Raw genomic sequence first — 23,140 nt, forward strand, 5'->3', positions numbered from 1 at the left:
ATGGAGATAAGTAGGGTTTTTATTTTACATTTGGCATTGGTTATTCATTACAAGTGCAAAGATTGAGTTGAACATCAGACTGAGAAGGATAGTGAATTTGAATTTTAAAAAAATCAACAGGTTCAGTCATTTTAAAGTGAAATTCTTTACCAGTGTACTTAGTGTCAATGTTCTGTTGCATCACCAAACAGATCAGTATAGAGTAGCATGGAGACTTTAACATAATCTCTATTATTAAATAAATTGGAATTAGATGTTAATGTCAGCAGTGCTGCTGCTGTTAAAAGCCAAAGGAGTTGATCTCATACATGTAAATCAATTTAATATACATAAACATACACACAACTGCATATCATTTTATAATGATAAACTCACTCCCTTTTTCTTTCGCTCACACTTACACACATAAACATCATTCTTACTGTCTGTGAACCAGTCACACATTCTCTCTTGTTGTATTTCTAGTGGGACTGAGCGATACTGGAGAAGTACTCCAGCATGTCCTGTATGGTGAAGTCCATGGTGATGCCTGAGCCAGGATAGCAGCGGTTTATCAACCCCTCAAAGTGCTTATACTGCCGGATGAACTCATCCTGCATGGAGTGCCACACCACCTAGTGGACAGCAGGAATGAATCACAGTTTATTCACTTTTTCACATGATTTATTTGTATGTTCTCTGGATATGTTCATTGATCTTAAACTCAATTTGCATGAAATATTACTTTTACATTTTCTCACTAAATAAATACACTAGGTCAAACCTAAGACATGATTATGACTGTTTCAATGATTTGGTCTGCAATAAAACTAACAGACCAAAAAAAAGAGGGATGCCATGGGACAAAATTACAAAACTGCATGTAAACTGCATGTTTATGGGTCTCACCTGTAGAAGACTCTCTTCCTCACACAGGTGCTTGTCCACCTTCTTGTAGAGGTTGTCCAGGCCTTTCTTCACCTCTTTTCCAGGGTATTCCTTAATCACTTTCCTCAGCTCCTGTTTGTTAAACGCCAGCTGGTAGCTCACCTCCTCTTCCCGAACACCCTGAGCCACTCGCGCTTCCACCCCCTCAAAGAAGTGCTGCAGGACACACATAAGCAAAATGAAAAGGTACTGTATACACTCATGGCATTTGATAGACAAGAAATTTAATGTAGCATTAGGAGCTTAGCCTGGTATTCTTGAATGAAACAAATGAAGCACAGTGTGTCATTTACAGAGGAGTGATGTATAGAGTTTAAATCAGTTTAGAATCTGTTCAGAAAGAATAGCGCAATATGGAAAAAGTATATGCCTGTTCTTTAAGAAAACTGTTTGTTAAGAATGGAACTTCAATATGTAATGCAAACGAGTGGAAGAAATATTGTGGGTCAGTACAAAAAATTGCATTAAAAACGTTGGTCTAAGCCCATCTACGACCATTTTTTTTTCTTGAGCTTGATCTGACAGGGCCTGATGAGTGGTGGGAAATCTCGCCCAGAGCTGACCCGAATTTGATTTGGGCATCAAGTCGGGCTCGGCAGATAATCTAAACTCTAGTAATGTTATCCATTACACTATACAACCAGTGTATACTGTGTATGCTGTACCTGTACAGTGCCTCTGATAATCATTTCCCCACAATTTCTTTTCTTTTAATCATTTTACATTACACTTATTTAATTTTTAAGTGGTTTATAAATCATGCCAAAAAACTTCAAATCAATCAGTAAAAAAAGAGCAATGTTGCTGGAAGACTAATAGAACTGTACATCTGAAGGCATCTATATGGCGTCACATCAATGTCAAAAGTCGGGGGGCGCAAAAATACCAGGTGAAAAAGATTAACCAGCGTGTTTTAACATTTTGCATATGTAAATTGAATTCTCGTGAGCACAAATGACATCTGATCTAACCATAAAATTACGATCATATTACAAAAAAGTACAGTACTACTGTTGTTGAGAGTATCCCCACTCCTTACGTTCAGTTTCTCCAGTGGCTGTCCAAGAGAGTTGATAACGTAAGACTGCAGATGGTCTGTGTATTTGTGCTTGGCCTCCTTTCTCTCTGCCTCCAAGCATGAGATCTTAAGACGTGACAGCGTGGAGAAGATATGGTGGAAATTCTCCATCATCACCACATCACGTGGAGTCTTCTGACTCTCATTGGCCACTTTCTCCACTGCTCCCAACCGAAGAGAAACAGACACCAGTCAGCCTTCAGATACACAACAGCAGCCAAATATTTCTCAAAAGGGAATACTGTCCAACAATGGAATGCACTCTGACTATTGAGTACTGAGCTGCTGAAATCACTGCGTCATTACACCACAAGAGATTCGCTGCTATTGTAAATTAATATTATAAATTAAACTTATAATTAAATTCACAAAACATATAGACCGGGCATCTTACCATTCATGAAGACAGCTCTAATGAGCTTTACATATGCTTTATCCAAATCCCCCCGTCGTTCTGCATTGCGGAAAATAGTCTCGGCCAGTTCGGCAAATTCTTCAAACCCTGTGACGAAGGGCAGGATCCCCACCTTACTCTTCTTAGAAATCTTCACCTCTTCCATCTGCTTGATCTGCCCAGACTGAAGATGTGACACACTAATTAACCTCACTTTCAACCTGAGTCGCAGCAGTGATACAGTTCTACTGATAAACCGCTACAATATAAAACAGTGATCTGCATCTCCACGGATCTGTGCTGAACTACTGTATGTAACAGCATTCAAGTAATGATGAGTTTGAGCTCCTACTCACAATGCATTTGTCGAAGTTTCTCTTGACAGTGACCAGCACGTTGCCCAAGGTGGTGCTGAGATAGGAGGCAGGGTCCACGTTCTCAGCTGTCCACACATGATGACTCATTTTAACCAGCATGTAGAGCGAGTTAAAGCTGTCGATCTTATCGCCCAGAGCAATAAGACTGTTCAGTTCCGTCTCGATACTCTGGAAGATCTTATTCATCATCTGCCGAACAATGTCCTTCCTGAAATATAAAAACAAAGAGGGATGATGTGAGATTAGATAAAAAGGGACAACAGTTAATATGACCAATATGGAAGTATTATTATTTTATTGGGAACAATATATAGATGTAATAATTATGTAAAATAAAAAAAGTAAACACAATTTAAAATCTTATTCTATGGCTTAACTGGTGTGTACTGCTTTTTTCTGTTCTTTTAAAATGGTTAATGGAGTTCAATACAAGAATGCACTAAAAAGAGTTAATAGGCAAACCTCTATAAAAATGTATATTCTTTTAAATATTCATTGTGTTTTGTCTATTGTACTTGCACTACTGTCCTTTTGTCTATTTCTATCACTGCCCTGGAGACATTGCTCTGTTTAATTGTACTGTAAAATCTCGTAATGGTATTTAAAAAAAAAAAAAGTAGATTTGAACTGTTTAATTATCATATATAATATTAATAGGGGTGTCACGATCTCGATATTTTATCGAAATCGAATCGAAATGAGGTCACGATCTCGAGTATCGAAGTCAAAAAGAGGATCGACGATCCCTCCCGCGCGCGCTACGCAAATAGCGCAGCGCGCTACGCAAATGGCGCGGCACCAACACAGCGCATCCTATTCATTTAAATAGAGATAGCCACTGCATGAGCGCAGTCGGCGGGAGTGTGATCACTGTTTTTATCTGTCCAACGGGGGAGGGGGGGGCGGGGGTTGGGCGCGCAGGTTTTGTATCTGTATCTAACGGAGGGGTGGGGGCGCGCAGGTGAGAGCGTGTGAACTCGCTGAAATGCGTGTGTCAGTGTGGCTTGAGAACACTGACTATAGATCACAGTGAGGTGGATTAAAAATCTTAAACTTATAATTGACTACACCTGTTGCTTTCCATTGAATTAAAAAAACATCTTTCTCTCAGATAAAGTAAACACAAGCGTGTTTCTGACTAAAATAAAAGCTTTTCAGGAGAGATATAAGTTATGTGTAAATATTTATAAGACAATACCCACATCACTTATCTAACCAGCCTGTACTGATTTCTGCCCCCCAATAATGCTTTCAATAACCTCTTGTAACCTAATCTAATAGCCTTTAATAGTCTTCAGTAGCCTTTAAAAGACTTACCTGGCGGCCGTGGTGTGTCCACTAAACTCCGTAGTTATAAACATCCTGAGGTTAGCAGCGCGCTAACTGACCTGTTTATAATGTAATCCGAGCAGTGCCTCCGTGTCGGCTGTTCTAACCTGCTGCTGTTAGCTGCTTGGGCTGAAAGATGAACTGTAGTGAGCTGTATTATCCGGTTAGTGGGGTTAAAACCTTTATTTGTTTACAGAAACAGTAAAAACGGACTGGCTGAGCTCTGTAGCCCGTGGCTGGGCTGTACTGAAGTAGTGACTGAGTGAAGAGAGCGGGGCTTGTGCTGCTGCTGCTAGTGGTTGGATGAAGAACTGCAGCTTCATGTAATGAGCAGTTTCACCAGCCATCCACACACAGCTCTGATAAACTGCTTGTTTTAATAGTGCACACTGTTGCTACCAAAAAAAGTCACTAGATGGCATTACCATATATATCTTAATAAATAATAATAATAATATTTATAATATTTACAATAATAATAATAATAATAATAAATATATTATTTAAATTTTATGAGGCATAAAATAATAACAAGAAAAAAAACAAGAAAATCGAGAATCGAATCGAATCGTGACCCTCAAATCGAAAATGAAATCGAATCGAGGATTTAGAGAATCGTGACACCCCTAAATATTAATATTAAATAATACATTAAATTAAATAATAATTTTGTTCCATTAAAGCAAACCTCCATTTTTTGTTTAAACCCCTTTAATATTATTGTTTAGTACTTACACTGATTCCTACACTGACAGAAAGCACAGATCAAAGCTGTCCCATGGCAAATGACACTCTGGTTCTGAATCAATGAGCTCTTACTCACTCTGAAGATATGGAGTGTCTGTGCTCGCTCACTGGTCTGGAATGGGGCACACCGTCATGATAATCTGTATTCTGCCCCTATCAAAGATCCACAATATTCGTTTTAGACACTTCAGCAGTTCAAACAGCACACTTCCAAAAATGCACACATACACACAAAGCAATACATACCTGTGCCAGTGTTGGCTGCTGCTGCAGCTTAAAGAACTTGCTGATGAAGTCCTGCTCAGCAAGACACAGAGGCTCCAACTCACTGAGGACTTGCTCGAAGATCTACACACAGACAAAAACATTATACATTATACAAAAAGCACACACCATTCCAATACAGAACGTACATGGCTGGATTAATACCATAGTTCTATTGATGTTTGGATGTAGCATTAATACAAGTTAAGAGACACAGTGTGTCTGTCTGATAACTAAATAATACCTTGTCAAATTTGGTCCGGTCTGCCACGTCCAGGTCGGAGGCGGACATGTTGCCCATGTCCAGCAGGGAGGAGGACTGTGAGCGGCGGCTGTTGGAGCTGCTGACCGCCAGCTTGTTGAGACTAGACGTGGAACCAGTCAGTTTCCCCGAGCTCCCGTGTAGGCCTGAGGCAGTGGCAGGTGGAACAGAGAAAACTTAGAATTCACATAACAAACTCTCTTGTCATAAATGTCACCCTTATAGTGGTATCTACAATAGTCTACCAGAGCTTTTTGGAAGCATTTCTATCTGAGCCCTATCAGAACCACTATCAGACCCACTATTAGAAATAGAACTATAAAATACAAACACTGCAGATTTATATTAGATTAAAATCCCATAATTGGTAACATTCAAATTACAGCAAATTACTCCTCAGATAAACCTTTTTTTTATCAAAATTTAGTTGTTAGTTGTTAGCTGTTAATAATCATTTTTAATGGTCTACTTCAACAAACACATAAGCTGATAACAAGCAACAAATATCTGAGGTTAGTTTGACATCACAGACATTTTTGTGTGGATATGCACATACAAGTCTAGTGAATACACACATACACACACATATGCAATGTGAAACAAACAAAACCTGTTGGCAAAATACCTGCACACTTTTGTGTGTATTTGATTAATTAGGCCCTCTTAGTATTTTAGACTTGAAAAAAGCTAAATATGGGTCTGTGATTTGTGGTAGGATAGGAGTTTGACTGACAATAAGGAGCCAATATCCTGCATTTCCTAGAAATCGTTTTTCTTCTGAGGTCATCTGATGCTGTTTTGTTGCTGTGCCTTTAAGACAAATTAAATGCAAATTACCTACATTCTGACTGGTTACCCAGTACTGTATCAAAAACGTAGTACAATCTAAAAAACCTAGAGTACCAGTTTTTCAATGTATTTATTTTTTTCCTACATCGTAAATGAATACCATCCAGACTATGAAGGAACCCATAAGGAATAACTCAGTAAACTTAGTGTTAAACAAACTGAGGCTAGTAACTCTTGGTCTTCTTTTCCTCAGGCGGTCCTGATGAGAGCCAGTTTCACCATCTTGAAATGTTTGGGATTGACTGACCTTCATTCCTTTTTTCAAGTTTTTTTTCTTTACTTCCAGCCAACATGTGCAAAATGTCATCTAAGCAAGAGGTGCTACTTTGAAGTATCTAAAATATAAAACATTCCGGTTTTGTTAAACCTTTCGTTTATTAAATAATTCCATATATTTTACTTCATAGTTTGGATGACTTTAATATTAATCTACAATGCAGAACATTTTTGAATAATGAAAAGCTGATGAAATTGTGAAGGTGTGTCCAAACTTTTGACTTGTAATTGGTTTTATGTAAATGGTTTTGTGACATGACAAAAGTAATACATTTAAAAAAGTGGACTTAAAATGAGAAAAATATGAATACCACATCAAATGCATTTATGGAATTAAAAAAAAAAATAAAAAGAGTTTTGCATGAGCTCAGCCCTTTACTTCATGGGCAGCACTTTACTGTAATGTAAGAAGGGTGTTTTGCTGTCTGCTGAAAGGAAATGAGGCATTGTGAGAAATGGACTGCGTGAGGTTGCGGTACTTACTTTCTGTCTCCTGTTTGAGAGCGCTCTCTTTCCGAGGAAGCGTGGCTGCAGGCCGGTTAGAAAGGCAGGCATCAGAGACAGAGACATGTTAGGCTCACAACATGCAGCAGGGTTCAGGGGTTAGGGGTTAGAGGTGAGATGTCTCATACTGGCATGCACTACAGTGGCTGAGTTTGGGGTTTGTGGGATCCGTAGCCGCTCAAAAACAAAATTCATTAGGATTTTGTTTCTCCAAACAACAAAGTTCACTAAGAGACAGTGAAAATACTATCCATCTGCTGGTGTGGTTTGGAACGGCAGTATATTATTAAGGAAAGGCAATATTCAATTAAAGTTAGAAACCTTGTGATGAAAACGTGTCACATGACTGAATACAGATTATTGCAACAGTGCACATATTAAACCATACCACAGTGACCAGCTGAACCACTAAGCTTGTCAGCATTCATTAGGGGATACGAAAATATGTTGTTGTATTGATAATGAATGATTAACTGTAAAGGGTGAGCTGCTTTCTCAAGGATAAAGAAAAATATGTATTTAATACTTAAAGCAAAGTTACTTATTGTTTTAAATCTTTTAAAGGTTTAAATTAACAAAAAGTGGAAAATGGCCTTCAAACAAATGTTTAGGCACACTGAATTTTCAGCATCTGGTTCTTACAGCAAACGGATATTTATCTCAGGAGATAAATATGTGAGCACAGTGAAAACGGTCCTGAGTACAGAACCATTTATTTAGCAAACTCCCTAAACCTTGAGGATAACTATAACAATAGCCCTGTTTAAATATATTAAGACTGCAGCTTGGAGGATAATATAAATGCAAACTGAACTGAATTTAATTGGTTAACTGGAGAAAGAAGGCAATTGTTGCTGATTTTAATACTGTACTGCCTCTAATGGTTTCAACTATGAATAGCTTGAACTATTTAAAAGATTTACTTTTGTAAAAGAAGCTGTGTTGTTTTTTTGTTTGAAAATCTATTTTTAAAGGTCTATTGCTTAAATTCTTTAGCTGTTTTTCTACTAATAAAGTCTGATTCCTTTATATATTGTGTAATTTTGTGAGACAAAGTAAACCCAATATTAATCCAAGCCTTAATTTAAAGTCTTAGTGTTTTATACTAAATGTACTCCTAACAGTACAGTAAGTCACAAACCTATATATAAGCCCAGTCATACAAAAAGATCAATTAAATTCAATAATAAAAAAAATACTGTGATATACCATGAAACCGCCAGAATCTTTGCAAATACTGTGATATACATTTTTGGTCATACGGCCCAGAACTAGAATATACACAAACATATCACTTTTTTTTATTCTATCCTGAGCAAATCTATCCTGTGGATTGAAAGCATACATTCATCCCCCAGGACAAGAGGTCAGCCATTGCATCGCTGGAAAAGCTGCTCATGCAACTTTATAGGGCACACAGTTGCATATGAAAGTGAATATAAACTGCCCCACTCTAAGCACAACTAAGAGCAAGTAAGCCAGCTTACCCACTCACAGAGCAGCATGGCTAAATATGATCTAAACCTGGCAATTAGCTGAATCAGCTGTGCTTGGGAAGGAAAACAAACTTTCCAGGAATTAAGTTACCCACCCCTGTCTCAGACCACACAGTACACGTCAGGACATTACTATAGCAAGAGACATTTTACAAATGCTGGAGATGTTGAGCTTGACAGAAATTAATTCTAGAAAAGTCTCTCTATATGAGTTACAGGACACTAATTCAGTCAGACAGTCCACTATGGCACTAATGCTTTTGACATTACCATTCTCATTAAAAGCAACATGAGAGCAGGCAGTGACAATACTTGAACTGCACATTACAGCAAACATAACAGGCACAGAATCAGACAATAGGACTGAATTGCATGCTGTCAAAATGACATTGCACACAGAAGATGAATAGGTAACAGAATACGCACCACATAATTCAACCACAATTTAAAGAGAAAAGAGGTCTTACCAAACTTTCCCTTCCCTTCCTTTGTAGTTCCAGCCATTTTGATTTTGGCAACTTCAAAGAAATCCTTGATTTCCCTCTCGTATAATCTAGTCATGTAGTCAACATAGGTCTGAAAGTGGGAAGCAGATAAAAAAAAAAAGGATATTGGTGTTATTGATAAAATAAAATAAACTATAACAACTATACAATAAAGACTATAAATGTTTAAATTAAATTGCCTGGGGTCATCAATTGCAGTATAGTTTGTTGATTTTGCTCATCAAATAAAACTCATTCTGCTCTGTTTAGTACCCGTGTTTGAGCAGGAAAACAACTGTGCACTCTGCAGAACTGAAGTTGATATCCCTCTATGTTTCGCACTATAAGGAGCATATAATTTTCCCAAAATTTGTCAGTGCGTCTAATTAATCTGGTGTGTCTTATGTATAAATTTTACCAGTCAGATTGTAAAGCCACTCCACTGAAGTTCATAGGAGTTTTAGTTTAGTTCTCCAGTTTCAGTGCTGAAGTAGTATTAGAATTAGCCACTAACTGTGCTATGCGCCAGTTCTCTGGCCGTCCAGAGCTGAGTATAATTGGTCTGTAGCCTGCTCCTAACCACGGCTAGCACTGCTAGAGCAGTATTAACATTATCCGCTAAGCGCTAGCTCTTTCACCGGTCAGAGGTGAGTATTTTCAGCCTGTAGCCTGCTGCTAACCTCAGCTAGCACTGCTGGAGCAGCATTAGCATTAGCTGCTAACCGCACTAGCTCTTTCTTCATTGGGAAGGAAGCATATTGGACTGTAGTCTGTATGTTTACCATGTTAAAGCAAGCTACATGGGATGAACCGCAAGCTAATATTACCCTGACTTACCAGAGCATTAAGGGTTCCTTAGTGGAGCTCTGTCGGGCTGCATTAGCCGCTACAGTTTTGTTTACTTAACTTAGCTTTGCTTAGCTTTACCTTAACCTTTAACTTTAGTTAACTACCCCACCACCACCCAGAGGCGAGACCTGCTGAATTAGAAGTTTCTTATAGTGTCGCTTAAAATGTGCCTTATTATCCAGTGCGACTTATGTATAAAAATAGATGTTCATTGATAGTGTGCCTCATAATAGAGTGTGCCTTTTAGTGTAAAAAATACAGTAGTTTTGTTTAATGTTAACCTAAACTACTCTTTACATATCATCATCAAAGCATTCTGCTCTTTTGGAGAATTCTTTAATTTTATTATCTGAGCAGTCCAAAATCCTAATCCTAATTTTAGTAAACGTAAATGATTGTATGATGATGGCGATGATGATAATAATGAAAAGCACGTACCCTGGATAGGCCCTCATACTTTTCTCTCTGTGTGTTCTTTAGCCACTCCATCAGCTTGGCGTATCTGAGCAGATCTCTGTGCAGTGGGCTGTGCTTCGGTAGAGTCAGTTCTGCCGTGTGCTGAGACAATGTGGAGCTCTGGTCATGACCCTACAGAGACGAACACAAACACACATACATAAAAATACACAGAGTTCAACTGTAAACGATATACAGTATACAAGCTCCTTTCACATGGGCTCAAAATGTCACAACGCAATGAAGGAGAAGCACAAACCCTCACACAGTATCTAAAGGCCATTATTGGAGAAAATAAGCAGATCAATGAAAAATACAAACTCACATGGGTGCTGTTATGATGATATTCAGACAGCCTAAAGCCCAAGCAGTAGTTAGTCTAAACTAACATGTCCTTGCGGTCAGCTTTCAGCCCAGAAAGGCACTCAAAAGCTATTGCCACAAAGGCTTGCACACGTGCTTCTCTTTCCCCAATCCAACGGCGTGCTTTCAAAAATCTGCAGCCACACACTCGTTACGTCTATGACTCTACTATAAGTCTAGTATCAAACACAGCTACGGTTAAAGCATGCAGAACAACAATTTAACATTTTATTGACTACCTCAGTATTTCACTACGATATCGCCAGGTGGCATAAAAAGCAGTCCTCACTGAGCAAAACAGTGCACTCTCCCTCCACACCACAAGGGGGCGAGACAGAGTTAAATTCAGGCAGAATCTGTTGGTGGCACGAGTGAGTTCATGGGCCTCTAGGGATCTTGGGATGAACGCACCACAGACATGCTTCTGTGGAAACGAGGGCATTCAATGACAGAAGACTGTTAGTGAAGTCAGTGACAGACACATGGTCGATTAGCATGGCTGGGGTCAAAGAGGGGGTGCTAGGGAGGGCGTACTCACAGGGAGTGACAGACAGGACGACCTATAGAACTGAGGGATGGTCATTTTGAAGTGACTGAAGTGGTTGAACTGACAGAGGGCAGAGTGAAGCGAGGTGGCACAGAGAGACAGGACAGGTGACCAATCAGAACAAGAGCGATTACAGAACAGAACAGAGTAGACCAATAAGAACAGGAGGAGATCAGTTATAGAACAGAACTGTGGAAATACTGAACAAGAAAAGAGAAAAGAAAATAAACAGCAGCTAATTGTTCTGACCCTATAAGCCTCATATACAGGTCAGCATTTTTTTTCTGTGTGTTTGTGTTACCTGGTGTACAAACACATTATTGAGGTGGTTGGTGAGGCGTCGGGCGAACACGTCTCTCAGTTCCGCGAACAGATGCTGCTGCTCCTTCACAGCCATCAGCTTATCGTGACCTAAAACAAACACACAAAAAGAGGTTTTTTTTTTTATATAATCTTGACTAAGACAAACCATTAACATCCAATCGTTTCAAACTGTTGCCAAAGCTTCAATAAGAGTTCTGAACACACTTAGAAGAAGATAACTTAGCCACTTCTGAAACATCAGATACTGAGTGATGGGAAGAGGGGGCGGATCTTTTTAACACTAAAGGCCAATTAATTTTTCTTAGAATGTTTTCACCTGAATGTCATTGGCTGGTTAATTTGGACTCTTGTTCGTTTTTTGCCCTTGGTGCAATTTGATTGGATGTGTGTGAACAGGGTAATGCAGTATGCAATCAAAACATTAGCACAGAGACCCCTGAGAGGTGGTGATCTTGATCTGGTCCCAAATAAACACAGAGGTGGTTGGTTGGTTGGTTGGTTGGTTTGTTTGTCTGCTGCTGTACACTATAGTCCAGAAATCAGATTTTTCTTTCTGTATTTACTCTCATGCACTCACACCAGACAGGTCTGACCAATTAGAGGAAAGAACATACTTAGGTCCAATCCCACTTCTCTTTTGTACCCCTACCCCTTGTTTTCGAGTGTAACCCTTCTCCTTGGAACTAAGCTGTCCATTCCACCCTAAATGCTGCTGCCTTTGCCTTCTGTTGCACTCTTTAAGGTGGAAAGGTAAAGTTATGGAGCCAAATTACTAGCATTTTTTAGCTTGTTATGAAGAAAATGGCCATATAACATTGAAACTACACATTAAACTATGGTAAAATAGTTTAATGTCATAAGATATTGTAATATTTCAATTTAACAAGAAAAGAAAAAAAAAAAAAGTGAAAAAGTGTGCCTCTGAAAAATCTCAATTTGAAGGATCATGTAGCTCTAACACTTTACCCTCCCCCTCCAGGCTAACAAGAATTGGGACACCCTACCCCTAGGCGTTTTGGGGCTAAGTTGTGAAATAGGATTGGGCCTTATTGTGACACCTCTCAGATTTTATGTTCTGTGTGAAAACAAATCAAACCAAAAGGGAAATGCTCCAGATATACAAAATAAAACCAGAGAAGACAAACTACAAGTTCGAAAAACCTTTAGACTCCAAGTCACTTATGGATTTGACATCACCAGAGATCAGATCATTGATCTCCCACTAAAATGTAACAGAATGGACAGTGATAGGACATGGTGTTTAAAAACTGCAGCAGCACTGCTGTGTCTAATTCACTTGTATCAGAACAACACACACTAACCACCACCATGTCAATGTTTCATTTGAACATTGCCAAAACCTTTGCATAAAGCTGTACATGCTTTGTCTCCAGTAAACATTAATTCTGTGCAGCTTAAAATCACACAAACCTGGACGGAGTGCCACGTTCATGCACTGCAGGAGAGCCTCTGAGGCATTGATGCAAGCCTCGATGCCTTTAGGAGAGGACAGGTCTCCCTCCTGTAGAGCTCTGATGTGTCCTTTAGACAAGTCCATGTAGTTCTGCAGACAAGGAGAGGGGCAAGAATTTTAAAGTATAGTTTGAAGGAATAATCGAGTGAAATATTCAAATTTACACTTTTTAAATAATATTTCAAAAAAGTGTTTCATAATCCTGGCCCTGGTTGCACATGATATTTTACTGTTCCTGAAGAAAATCATTTTTTTGGACGAATCACTGCTTTAACACACCAGTACAATTCTAAAAGTGCTTGTAAATGAGCGGATTAACTGAATATGGTGTGTTTGGAGAAGGGAAAGCTATTAATGTGCATGTAAAGGGGATTTAAGACCAGAAACATGCCATGTTTGGTTTGTGAAGTTTGCTACTTTACCTCTGTACTGGAGCTACAACGTTCATGTTGCACTAAATGAAAGAGCATCTCTTTCAGGAGACAGGACAGATTTGACTTTAGTTACATTAGACTTGTAGCTCTAATGCAAATTAAAGAAGCACACTCCTTATATCAAACACATCTAAGCTGATCCATTATTAACATATCCATCACAGCCACAAACCTGTCCATGACCTAATTCATAATTTATAGTTTGTTTAGTTATTCTATTCCCACTCTTAACAGAAAACATAAATTTTCTCCTCACCACTAGGAACTGGATCTCATCCAACAGTTTTCCATTATTAGTGTTGCTGATCTGAATGAGGCGGTTGCTCTGTGAGATTTGGTCCATCTGCTCCTTGACGCTTTGCAGCATCTCCTCATAACTCAGCAGCTTGCCCTCAATGGTGTCAACCTCAGTGAGAGCCTCATCCAGCAGCTGCATCAGAATGTTCACCTGCTTTTCTGACGCCATTATTGACTGGATGTTTGCCTAGAGGATAGAGAACAAGAAAAGGTTAAAAGGAAAGGATGGAAGATGACTTTTAGCTGACACATAATAATATGTGTATAACATTTGTATAATTACATATAAATAAATCATTTATTATACAATGTAAAATAAATGCACTACCAAATGATCCGAATAACTGTTCAAAATAGGAATTTGTGTTTGTTGCATCTCAAGCAATGAAGCATTACTGATTATCTTATGCAATCCTTTATGTCTGCAGTCCAGATCCAGACAGCACTCACCCCATCCAGGACCTGCAGCTCCCGAGAGAGTTTCTCAGCGAAGGCTTCGGCGTTGGAGATGGCACATTCACACACTTCCATCATGTTCTCAATGTCCTGCTCCTCCCGTGCATTCAGCTCCTGGTAGTCATCCAGAGCATCCTCATCACCCCCGGCAACACTCTGGCTCTCGCCACTGGGAACCGACTCTGTGGAGGAAATGCAAAATGTGTAAAATGTGATTCCTAGAGGTTGTGCAGAATGTCTATGGCACCTCTGATTATGGGCTGTGTACTGGTAAGAACCTGCCATCCAAAATCCACAGGGAAAAGAAGAACAGCAAAACTCTGCTACCACCGAATTGCAACTCTTTCATAAAGTCAGGCCTGATTACCAAACCTGTGTAACCTTATAACTGTACTGATAAGCTTGGGAAGAAGCTACTGTAATTCTATACATGACTCCTTTGTCTGTTTCAGTGTCCCACCTTTCACACACCTTACTTTAAAAACATGCATCTCACTAAGTCAAAATTAATAAATCAAAGAACATAATTTCCTGAAACATACAAACACATACATATGCGTATGAATGCTATTCAGAATACATATAGGATCTGTCAGGGCTGTGTGATTCCTAATTAATAGAGAACTATAAATGTATGAACTCAAATCTCTTTTCACATAAATACACAATTCCCAATTTTTTGCATAATAGCAGTGTTTGTATAAAATATAAAACATGGTTTGTATTGCACACAAAAAGTGATGTATGAAAAGTATGAGAGTAAACTCAAGACAAAACAAAAACTGTTACAGGCAGGGCTGAAACTGAATGATGGAAAACAGAAAAAAAAATAAAACATGGATGGAAATGAAGAAAGTTATAGAAATCGGGTACAGTACCAACCTTCAGCTTTAGGAAGTTCTGACCAGTGAGAGATTTTAAGAGAAGAGTACAGAACATAGGTTATAAGAGTATAATTCCACTCACTTAAAGACAGACAGACAGAGAGAGGGAGGGAGAGAGGGAGAGAGAGAAAGAGAGAGAGAGAGAGAGAGAGAGAGAGAGAGAGAGAAAAGGGGGATGAGTAAGCAAAAGGGAGAAAGAGAGGAGAGCAACTGTGTGAGAGAGTTCAAAGAGAGCAAAAGAAAAAAAAAAGAGAGATTTTTAGTCTAAACTACATTTTATATTAATACCAAATTGTCTCTAATCTCTAAGAGTGACAATTACACTTACTTCCTGCATCTATTAGTAACAATGCAAAATCTTTAATAACATGTTGTTACTACAGTACATGCATCATGCTAGTTATAACACATCTCCACCATTAAACCTCAGCGCTCAATTAGAAACAATAGTAGGTTCTACCTTCCAGCAGCTGGGAGCTGACATTTACAAACTCCACTTTCTTTCTCAGGTAGCGCTGATTCAGCTTCCAGATGCAGGAAATAAAGGAGTTCTTCTCTGCTGTGCTGCTGGCCACCCAGCGATACACTTTCTCAAAGTGTAGGTCAAACTCTGGATTCTCCTGCAGGAAGTCAAAGTAGACGATAAGACAGAGAGAATGGCTGGAAACAGAATCTCTGAATCTTCTGAGGGTGCAACGTGGAAATTCTCAATAATCCTTGGATCAAAACGAACACGTGAAACACACTTGCACATTTGTAGTTGTTCCATCACAGACAGTCTATCTTAAATTAAACTATTTGTTCTTTCGTGTCTGAATTGGCATTTTCAATACAAATTTTATTAACAAACTTGAATACTAGTAAGAAACAACAGTAAAACAGATTAGTCAATACCCAAACAATAAGAATGATTCTCAAATTATTTATTTCTTATTGTATATACAAATGGATGCAACAAAGAACAACAGCCAGATTACATTTTTTTTATATAAAAATTATGTCAATGTTAAAAACACGATTCTTGCAGGCAAGATCATTTTTATGACGATGTGAAAATGCAATCATTTTTTTTTTTTTACTTAATTTAAGATGTTATTTATCCAATTCGTCCTCTTATTATTACTATTATGTGATACTATTTTGTGTTATGTTAATATTACAGAATGTGAGCTTGTTTTAAATATAAAATCTCACCTTGTTAGCATCTTTGGCATCAACCTCAGCCAGGTCACGAAGCTCCCAGGCCATCTGTCTCTTGTAAAAGTCTCCTTTGTCTGACTTCTTTACTTTTACCACCCTGACCTGCACTGGGCGCTCCGTTGTCACTGGAACAGAAAAAATTAGTAAATTTGCAGTGACATTCCCAGTTACAAACTGCCATGAATAAATATTAGCAGTCTCTGAATTCTACAACATTACATAATAATCTAATATCAGACGCGTTTTAAACTGGTGTCTCACTACGCATCATTCTTTACCTGTGGCACACAGGAAACAATTCTTCTTCTTCTTCCCGGCCTTACAGACGTTGACGATGCTAAGCAGGCGCTCATCGTTGGGAGTAAAGATGTCCCTCTGGAGAGCATGCTTTATGGCAGTCATTTTGCCTCCTAGAAAAGGTACATTCTGATTACAAACTCAAAAAGGCATGAGTATAAGGCTGGTTTGGAAGAAAAGAGATTCTAAAGCACTTCCTAAAGTAGACGAACAAAACTATAAGATTATTATATGTCGAAGACTCTAAACTCTGGTGTCACTTCTTAAATTTAAATAGCTGTTCACCAATTTTACATGATTCTATTGTAAAATGTTAAAATACCTTCTTTTAGGTGGTATTGCACAGAAAACACACGCTATACTAATGTTTGAAAATATGACAAATCTATATTTCAATATATTTTTTTAATTTCGGTCGATATCATACAATTCTGATATTGATATGAACAGTAAAAAAAGCCACCACCCCTGGTGTATGTAATTTCACAGTGAGAGCTGGGTGATATAGTAAAAGTATATATATATATATATATATATATATATATATATATATATATATATATATATATATATATATATATATATATTGACATATATATTGTCTATATTACAATCATGAAATTACCTTACGATTTATTGTCCCAGAAATTATTGCGATATATGATATTTATGTAATTTTAGGACTATTAAATGCCACTGACATAATGAAAACAGAATAGCATAAAAAAGTAATTATACACTTTTTAAAGGAAAAAAAAAAACAATTTATTTTAATTAGTCTGGGAATGATATACTTATTTCTTCACCTACTTTAGTTCACACTGTGTGTATGTTATGGCGTCACAGTTGTTAAAGCATGACTCGCTAAAATACTATTCACTGTTATATGTGTGGACAAACATACAAAAAAACACAATAGACGATATCACGATTATCAAAAATTATTGAGGTTGTGTTAATTTATTATACGATAAATCAATATTGCAATTATTGTGACAAGCCAGAACCAGTAACTTTTAAAATGTCTATTATTAAAACGTTTAAAATAATTATTCATATTGCAACTTTTAAAATAATAAAAAAAAAATCTAAAAAATAATAATAATGCTTATTATTGTTGTCCTTGTGCTATTATTATAGGAAAAAATCTCAATATTCTTTAAATATATGCACGATTCATCATTAAGATATTTAGTTTTTAGACACATTCAGTTTATTTTTTCATTTGTTCATTTGTAAACAGAAAGCACACTTTAACATTAAATGCACTGGTCAGCCGTAACATTATAAACCAATACCCTAACAACACCAATCCTCTATGTTTGTATGAATCATTTGAATAACTAATGTTTTCTTTGTAAAACAGAAAACCAAGAGCCTACTGAATAGCGGATAACTACAGATACTTTAAAAGTGGATCCCTGCTTGGCAGCACACAGGGATGTGTGGTGGAGATGGCAGGTGGATATCTTAGTTTTGACATGTGTCACATTAGACTGATAGCCAGCCAGCCAACCTAGCGTAGCTACCTTAGCTAGCTAAACTAGATTAGCTACAATGCTAACAGATAGCTGAGTTAACTATCTGACATCTTGAGAGCTAACAAGATGTACAAATTCTCTGTCTGCACTGCCCAGTTTAAAGTCATTTCTTAACGCCACACGATTTCCTGACTGTCCGAATGACCCTGAGTTGTTGACTCTGTTTGTTTAAATGAAGCTAACCCAGCTAACACTGAGCTGCAGGACTTCCCCCGGACAGGCCGTGTTTACCCGCTAATAATAATAAGACCTCACCTCAATACAGGGCCGCACAGCCTCCAGCACAGCGAACAACAGCGGTTTATCCTTCACACAACAAACCCCGTCCACATTAACCTATAAAAACAGCGCTAACATTACTGTCTATTTCACGGCCACAGCCCAACCTGCTCCACCATCACAACAACAGCCCTGTTTCCGCTGCGGAGCTCCTTCAGCTGGAGCTCTGACTCCGCTCCCCGGCTCTCTGACTGCAGCGCGGCCTACCGGCCCGGAGCCACTAATAACACTCACATAGACATTATATACATTTACATCATATACATTTACATATATTTACATATATACAGTACAGGGCAAAAGTTTGGACACACCTTCTCACTCAAAGCGATTTCTTTATTTTTTCATGACTATTTACACTGTAGATTCTCACTGAAGGCATCAAAACTATGATAAACACGTGTAGAGTTTTATGTACTTAACAGAAAATGAGCTGGAATCCACAGTCACCGGACCTGAACCCAGTCCAGATGGTTTGGGGTGAGCTGGACCGCAGTGTGAAGACAAAGGGGCAACAAGTGCTAAACACCTCTGGGAACTCCTTAAAGACTGTTGGAAAACCATTTCAGGTGACTACCTCTTGAAGCTCATTGAGAGAATGCCAAGAGTGTGCAAAGCAGTAATCAGAGCAAAGGGTGGCTATTTTAAGGAAACTAGAATATATATATATATATATATGTTATTTTACCATTTTTTGTTAAGTACATAAAACTCCACGTGTTCATTCATAGTTTTGATTCCTTCAGTGAGAATCTTCAATGTAAACAGTCATGAAAATAAAGAAAACGCATTGAAAAAAAAAGGTGTGTCCCAACTTTTGGCCTGTACTGTACATTTCTACATATTTATACATATTTATGTATAAATGTCTATGCTCTCACATATAGCCACTGCTGTGTGAGTCGATATTAAAGGACCAATTTGTGGGACATTCCAGGATTTTGGTACATTTCCTGTCCGACCACTTAAATTTCAAATGTACATATCCAAAATATCTAAATGACTATTTTTTGTGAAAAATGTACTTGTTATAAGACAAACTGTAAAATATGGTGGAAAAATAAGCTCCTTATATATTATTCAAAAGAGTTTGGACCACCTCAAAAAATGGCTGTTTTCTCTTGTCCCACACATTGGGTGACCAACTCCTTTGGCAAATTTAACAATTAAAATAAGCTCTAAATAAATTACTTCCTCTTGTTGATATGTGTCCCACAACATGCGCGCAACCCTGTTACCATAAGGAATTTTACCTGGCAGAGAAAGAGTTAAAAATATTTGTCTACTACCACAAAGGAAGTTACATCACAAGGACATTTTCTGCCCACATGGCAAGACCAAGAGTAAGTGCTCTAACAATTTTCCAAATGTCCAAGTTGTGTGTGTCACTCAGTGAACGCAACCCTGTTACTCATGTTGTAAGACTAATAATGAGTATAGTCAATTTTTTCTTTATATAATTATATAACCATGTTTGTCCTTGATCTTGTATACACAGCTAAATTTTACAGTTAGCATCTGTTCCTGAGGTAAACCACAACTTAATTTAAAAAACTGCTTTGATACCTGAGCTTGACAAATCAAACTTTTTGATAGTCTATTACCTGTGTTTAATAAATATATGACTAAAATGATCAAATTGAAGATCAAATTTTCAGAAGTGACCATCTCTGAAATCCTGGAATGTCCCATGTGTTATATTTTCAGATTTTGCAGGTTAACTAACTAGCTAATGGCTTATATTAACTCACCATCACAATTAAACATTGTGAATACATACATTAGCTAATCAACAACTATGCTTGCATTGTAAAATTCATCATGAGCTTATTTTGCACTTGTTTGTGTAGGAGGGGGTGGGGCACATAGCAGCTCTTACCAGTACTGTAAAATTGAACTGTGGTAGCCATTTTACACACTTGTGGTCATTTAAGCAATAATACACGAGAGGCAGTGCGGCCTGTGGCCTAATGCCTAAAGCAGTGCCAATATTACACGCTATATCACAAACCTCGAGTGTATTATTGCGATTATACCACAGCTCTTTTATGGCTGTTTATTTAAAAAAAAATGTAGTTAAAGAGGATAAGAAAATGCAATCTATTTGGTTATAAAAGCAAGTTAAAATAGTTCCATTGTTGCTCTGTTTGTAGCTGCGCTGTTTGGCTTGTACCAACCGGCTGATAATGGCACTCACAGAACGCCTCGCAGCCAATCACATTGCAGGGTTGGAACTGTGGTTTCTTTTAATAATTATTTAGGCAGTAACTTAATATATATTTTGTTAAACCGGTGGTGTAAAGTGGTGGTAAAAAGTGCAAACATATCATGTCACATCATCAGAAATAGTTAATTTGAGACATACACATTTGCTTCTGTTTTTTACTTGTAATGTTTGTAAATATGTCGCTATCTAAAAAATTTAAACTTGGTATCACTGTCTGTCAGATGTAAAATACAATTAATTTAGACCTACTTTCTCCTTTTCTGTTTCTGGTAGCCGCTCAGATATCATGCCCAAATGGGGCCTGTGTGGGTAACCCAATAGGAAAACAGAAAGTTTGGTCCATGGGTTCCATGTTGGCCCCACATATGGGTATAACGGTTGACCCTATCGAGGTCAGTGATAGGACTAGACGTGGGGTATGCACACCATCCACTGCAGAGTTTCTGTTCAAGAGTGGTAAGTTTCAGTACCAGACAGCTACATTGTTAAAAACTAAAGATACTAAATGTTTTACTTCCAGTCATGTAGTTGTAGAATCATGTTTTTCATAGTTGTCTTTGTTCACACTAGATGTAGATAATGCAAACGATGCAGATGAAGATTCTTTCTGTGGAGGTTGATGTACTGTATATGGACTCTATAATGCCTGAGCATGCTCAGTTAACACAACAGAATTACACACCTGTAAACTTTATATTTGCGAAACATGCAGCTGTAAGTCATTTTTAAAGCAAACTTGTTTTTTAACTTGTGTAGTCTGATCAGAAGACAAACCATGGAAAAGTGAAATATCAAAACATACAGCCGTGTTTCTGTGATGACTCAGGGTCATGACAGTCCAGTGTGGCCTGAGGAGATGACGGGTAGACGTGGCAGCCTGATAAAAGACAAACACTAAAGAGTGTGATGGTGACATTTCACTTTAGCAACACTTCTCACCTACACACAGCTGACTGTGACTCACACAGCATGTTGTATTTTTTTTTTATTATTATTATTATTTATTTATTTTTTTTATAATGTGTTTTTATGTTTTTACCAACCATTTATATTCTGGGTCCCCTCAGTTTCTCTTCTCAAGGGGTGATTATTGTTAGCAGGTCATTACAGTGAAACATCAGTGCTATGATAATTTTTTTTTCTTTTTATAGGGGTATCTCCAGTGTTCCACCAGTGAGACACAGGCAAGACAAGAGAGTTGGTCAAATCCTGTACAGTATCTGGAGGAGTCGGCAATAGCTGTTTGACTGGGACCTTTCTAGACTATTTGTTGTACAACACAATATCTTTTATTAAATGTAGCCCAGTCTTTTTTGAGAGAAAGGTTGTGTAGCTGTTAGAAGTTGTTAGTACGTTAGAAGTTGGAATGCAAAAAACTGAAAAGCCTCAAACAGAGGTACAAGATGAGATTCAGAGAACTGCTCTGGAATAAAAACTTTACTTTTAATTATAAGTATCTTATTTATAGTTTACTTAAAGAAATATGGCTACAGTAGTAATTTCTGCAGTGCACCTGAGTTTCCAGTGGTCCTCCAGTGGGATCAATGTCTCCTTAACAGCCAACAGTCAACACATAATGTGTTGATGACATAGGTTATAAGATGAAATATGGTTGACTCTCTAATTACAACTGTAATCATTTATTAATGTTATTTTTATTTATTTCATGATCTATAAGTACTCAAATAGCTAGTCTGTGATACAGTCCTTTGCTAATAACTCTTGCACTTCAGTCTTTAGTGACTTCAGTATAGAAAAAGATGCATTTTTAAATATTTTGAGTAGTGTCTGTAAAGAATTTGCCTCATTTTGCCTTGGTTTAATCAAGAATAAAACAAGAAAATATTGTGGGGGGTCTTAACATTCGCCACAATCAACTAGTTCTAGTAATGGCCTTGCCTTTCCTGATAACGGACTTGGACTTGTTCTTGCTCTTACTGAGAAAATAAAACCTTCTCGAAATAAAACTGCTGAAGCTGTTGGCATGCTCTCAGAACCGTTACATTATTTAATGTGTTTGGCAGTACTTGGATGGTCAAAATCATAAAACGCTCCAACTTCTAAGCCTGAACTTTGATGGTTTGGAAAAATGTCAGTGCAGATTTTTGAAGTGAAAACTCACCTGTATTTACGTATTTAGCATATATTGTCAGCATACATTTTTGAGACTTTTGAAAAAATGTGAATGTAAAAATATATTGAATGCCAAATGCAAGTCATAATTATTAAAAAAAAAAAAGGTTTAAAAAATGCTCATAGAAGAGAACTTTTATTCAGTAATGAAAATTGCCATTTATGAATTATTTAAAGTGTGTGACAGTAATCAATGCCTGCAGTAAACTTTTCATCCACTAAGAGGAGCTGTCTGCAGTCACTTTGTGAACCTGTGTAGGGGGAATGGTGCTTGTATGTAACATCAAATGATTAAAACCGTGGAAGAGATCTGTAAGAAATGTAAATGTGTAATTCAGATTTAAAGGTACACAATTACATCTTAGATACATGAACAGCCCTTTACCATCAC

The 23,140-nt window shown here is 37.6% G+C and overlaps 1 protein-coding gene and 1 long non-coding RNA gene across 7 annotated transcripts; one reads left to right on the top strand and one right to left on the bottom strand.

Moving 5' to 3' along the window:
- Position 1: 1 nt before the first annotated feature.
- exoc1 (exocyst complex component 1) lies at positions 2–18,552 on the bottom strand. 6 transcript variants are annotated; one of them, XM_022664505.2, is made up of 21 exons: positions 18,366–18,552; positions 16,551–16,682; positions 16,267–16,397; positions 15,533–15,692; positions 15,071–15,088; positions 14,183–14,370; positions 13,692–13,919; positions 12,959–13,091; positions 11,505–11,614; positions 11,195–11,263; positions 10,276–10,425; positions 8,971–9,079; positions 6,987–7,031; positions 5,361–5,524; positions 5,099–5,200; positions 4,929–5,005; positions 2,756–2,984; positions 2,400–2,583; positions 1,967–2,166; positions 889–1,083; positions 2–614 (listed from the first exon to the last, which is right to left on the bottom strand). In XM_022664505.2, exons 2-21 carry the CDS (start codon positions 16,672–16,674, stop codon positions 462–464), a joined length of 2,769 nt encoding a protein of 922 aa, XP_022520226.2. In that variant the 5' UTR covers positions 16,675–16,682; positions 18,366–18,552; the 3' UTR covers positions 2–461. The 6 variants fall into 6 exon arrangements, with proteins under 6 accessions (XP_022520226.2, XP_022520231.2, XP_007259580.3 ...); XM_022664510.2 differs by lacking the exon at positions 15,071–15,088; XM_007259518.4 differs by lacking the exon at positions 11,195–11,263.
- A 1,029-nt stretch (positions 18,553–19,581) lies between these two features.
- Positions 19,582–22,857, top strand: LOC111191943 (uncharacterized). The gene is made up of 3 exons (XR_002649740.2): positions 19,582–19,732; positions 20,890–21,072; positions 21,768–22,857. It is a non-coding gene; the product is annotated as an uncharacterized LOC111191943 (long non-coding RNA).
- The last annotated feature ends 283 nt before the right edge of the window (positions 22,858–23,140 follow it).

The sequence above is a fragment of the Astyanax mexicanus genome, chromosome 1, assembly GCF_023375975.1.
Source record: "Astyanax mexicanus isolate ESR-SI-001 chromosome 1, AstMex3_surface, whole genome shotgun sequence".
In the NCBI taxonomy this organism is placed as follows: Eukaryota; Metazoa; Chordata; class Actinopteri; order Characiformes; family Acestrorhamphidae; genus Astyanax; species Astyanax mexicanus.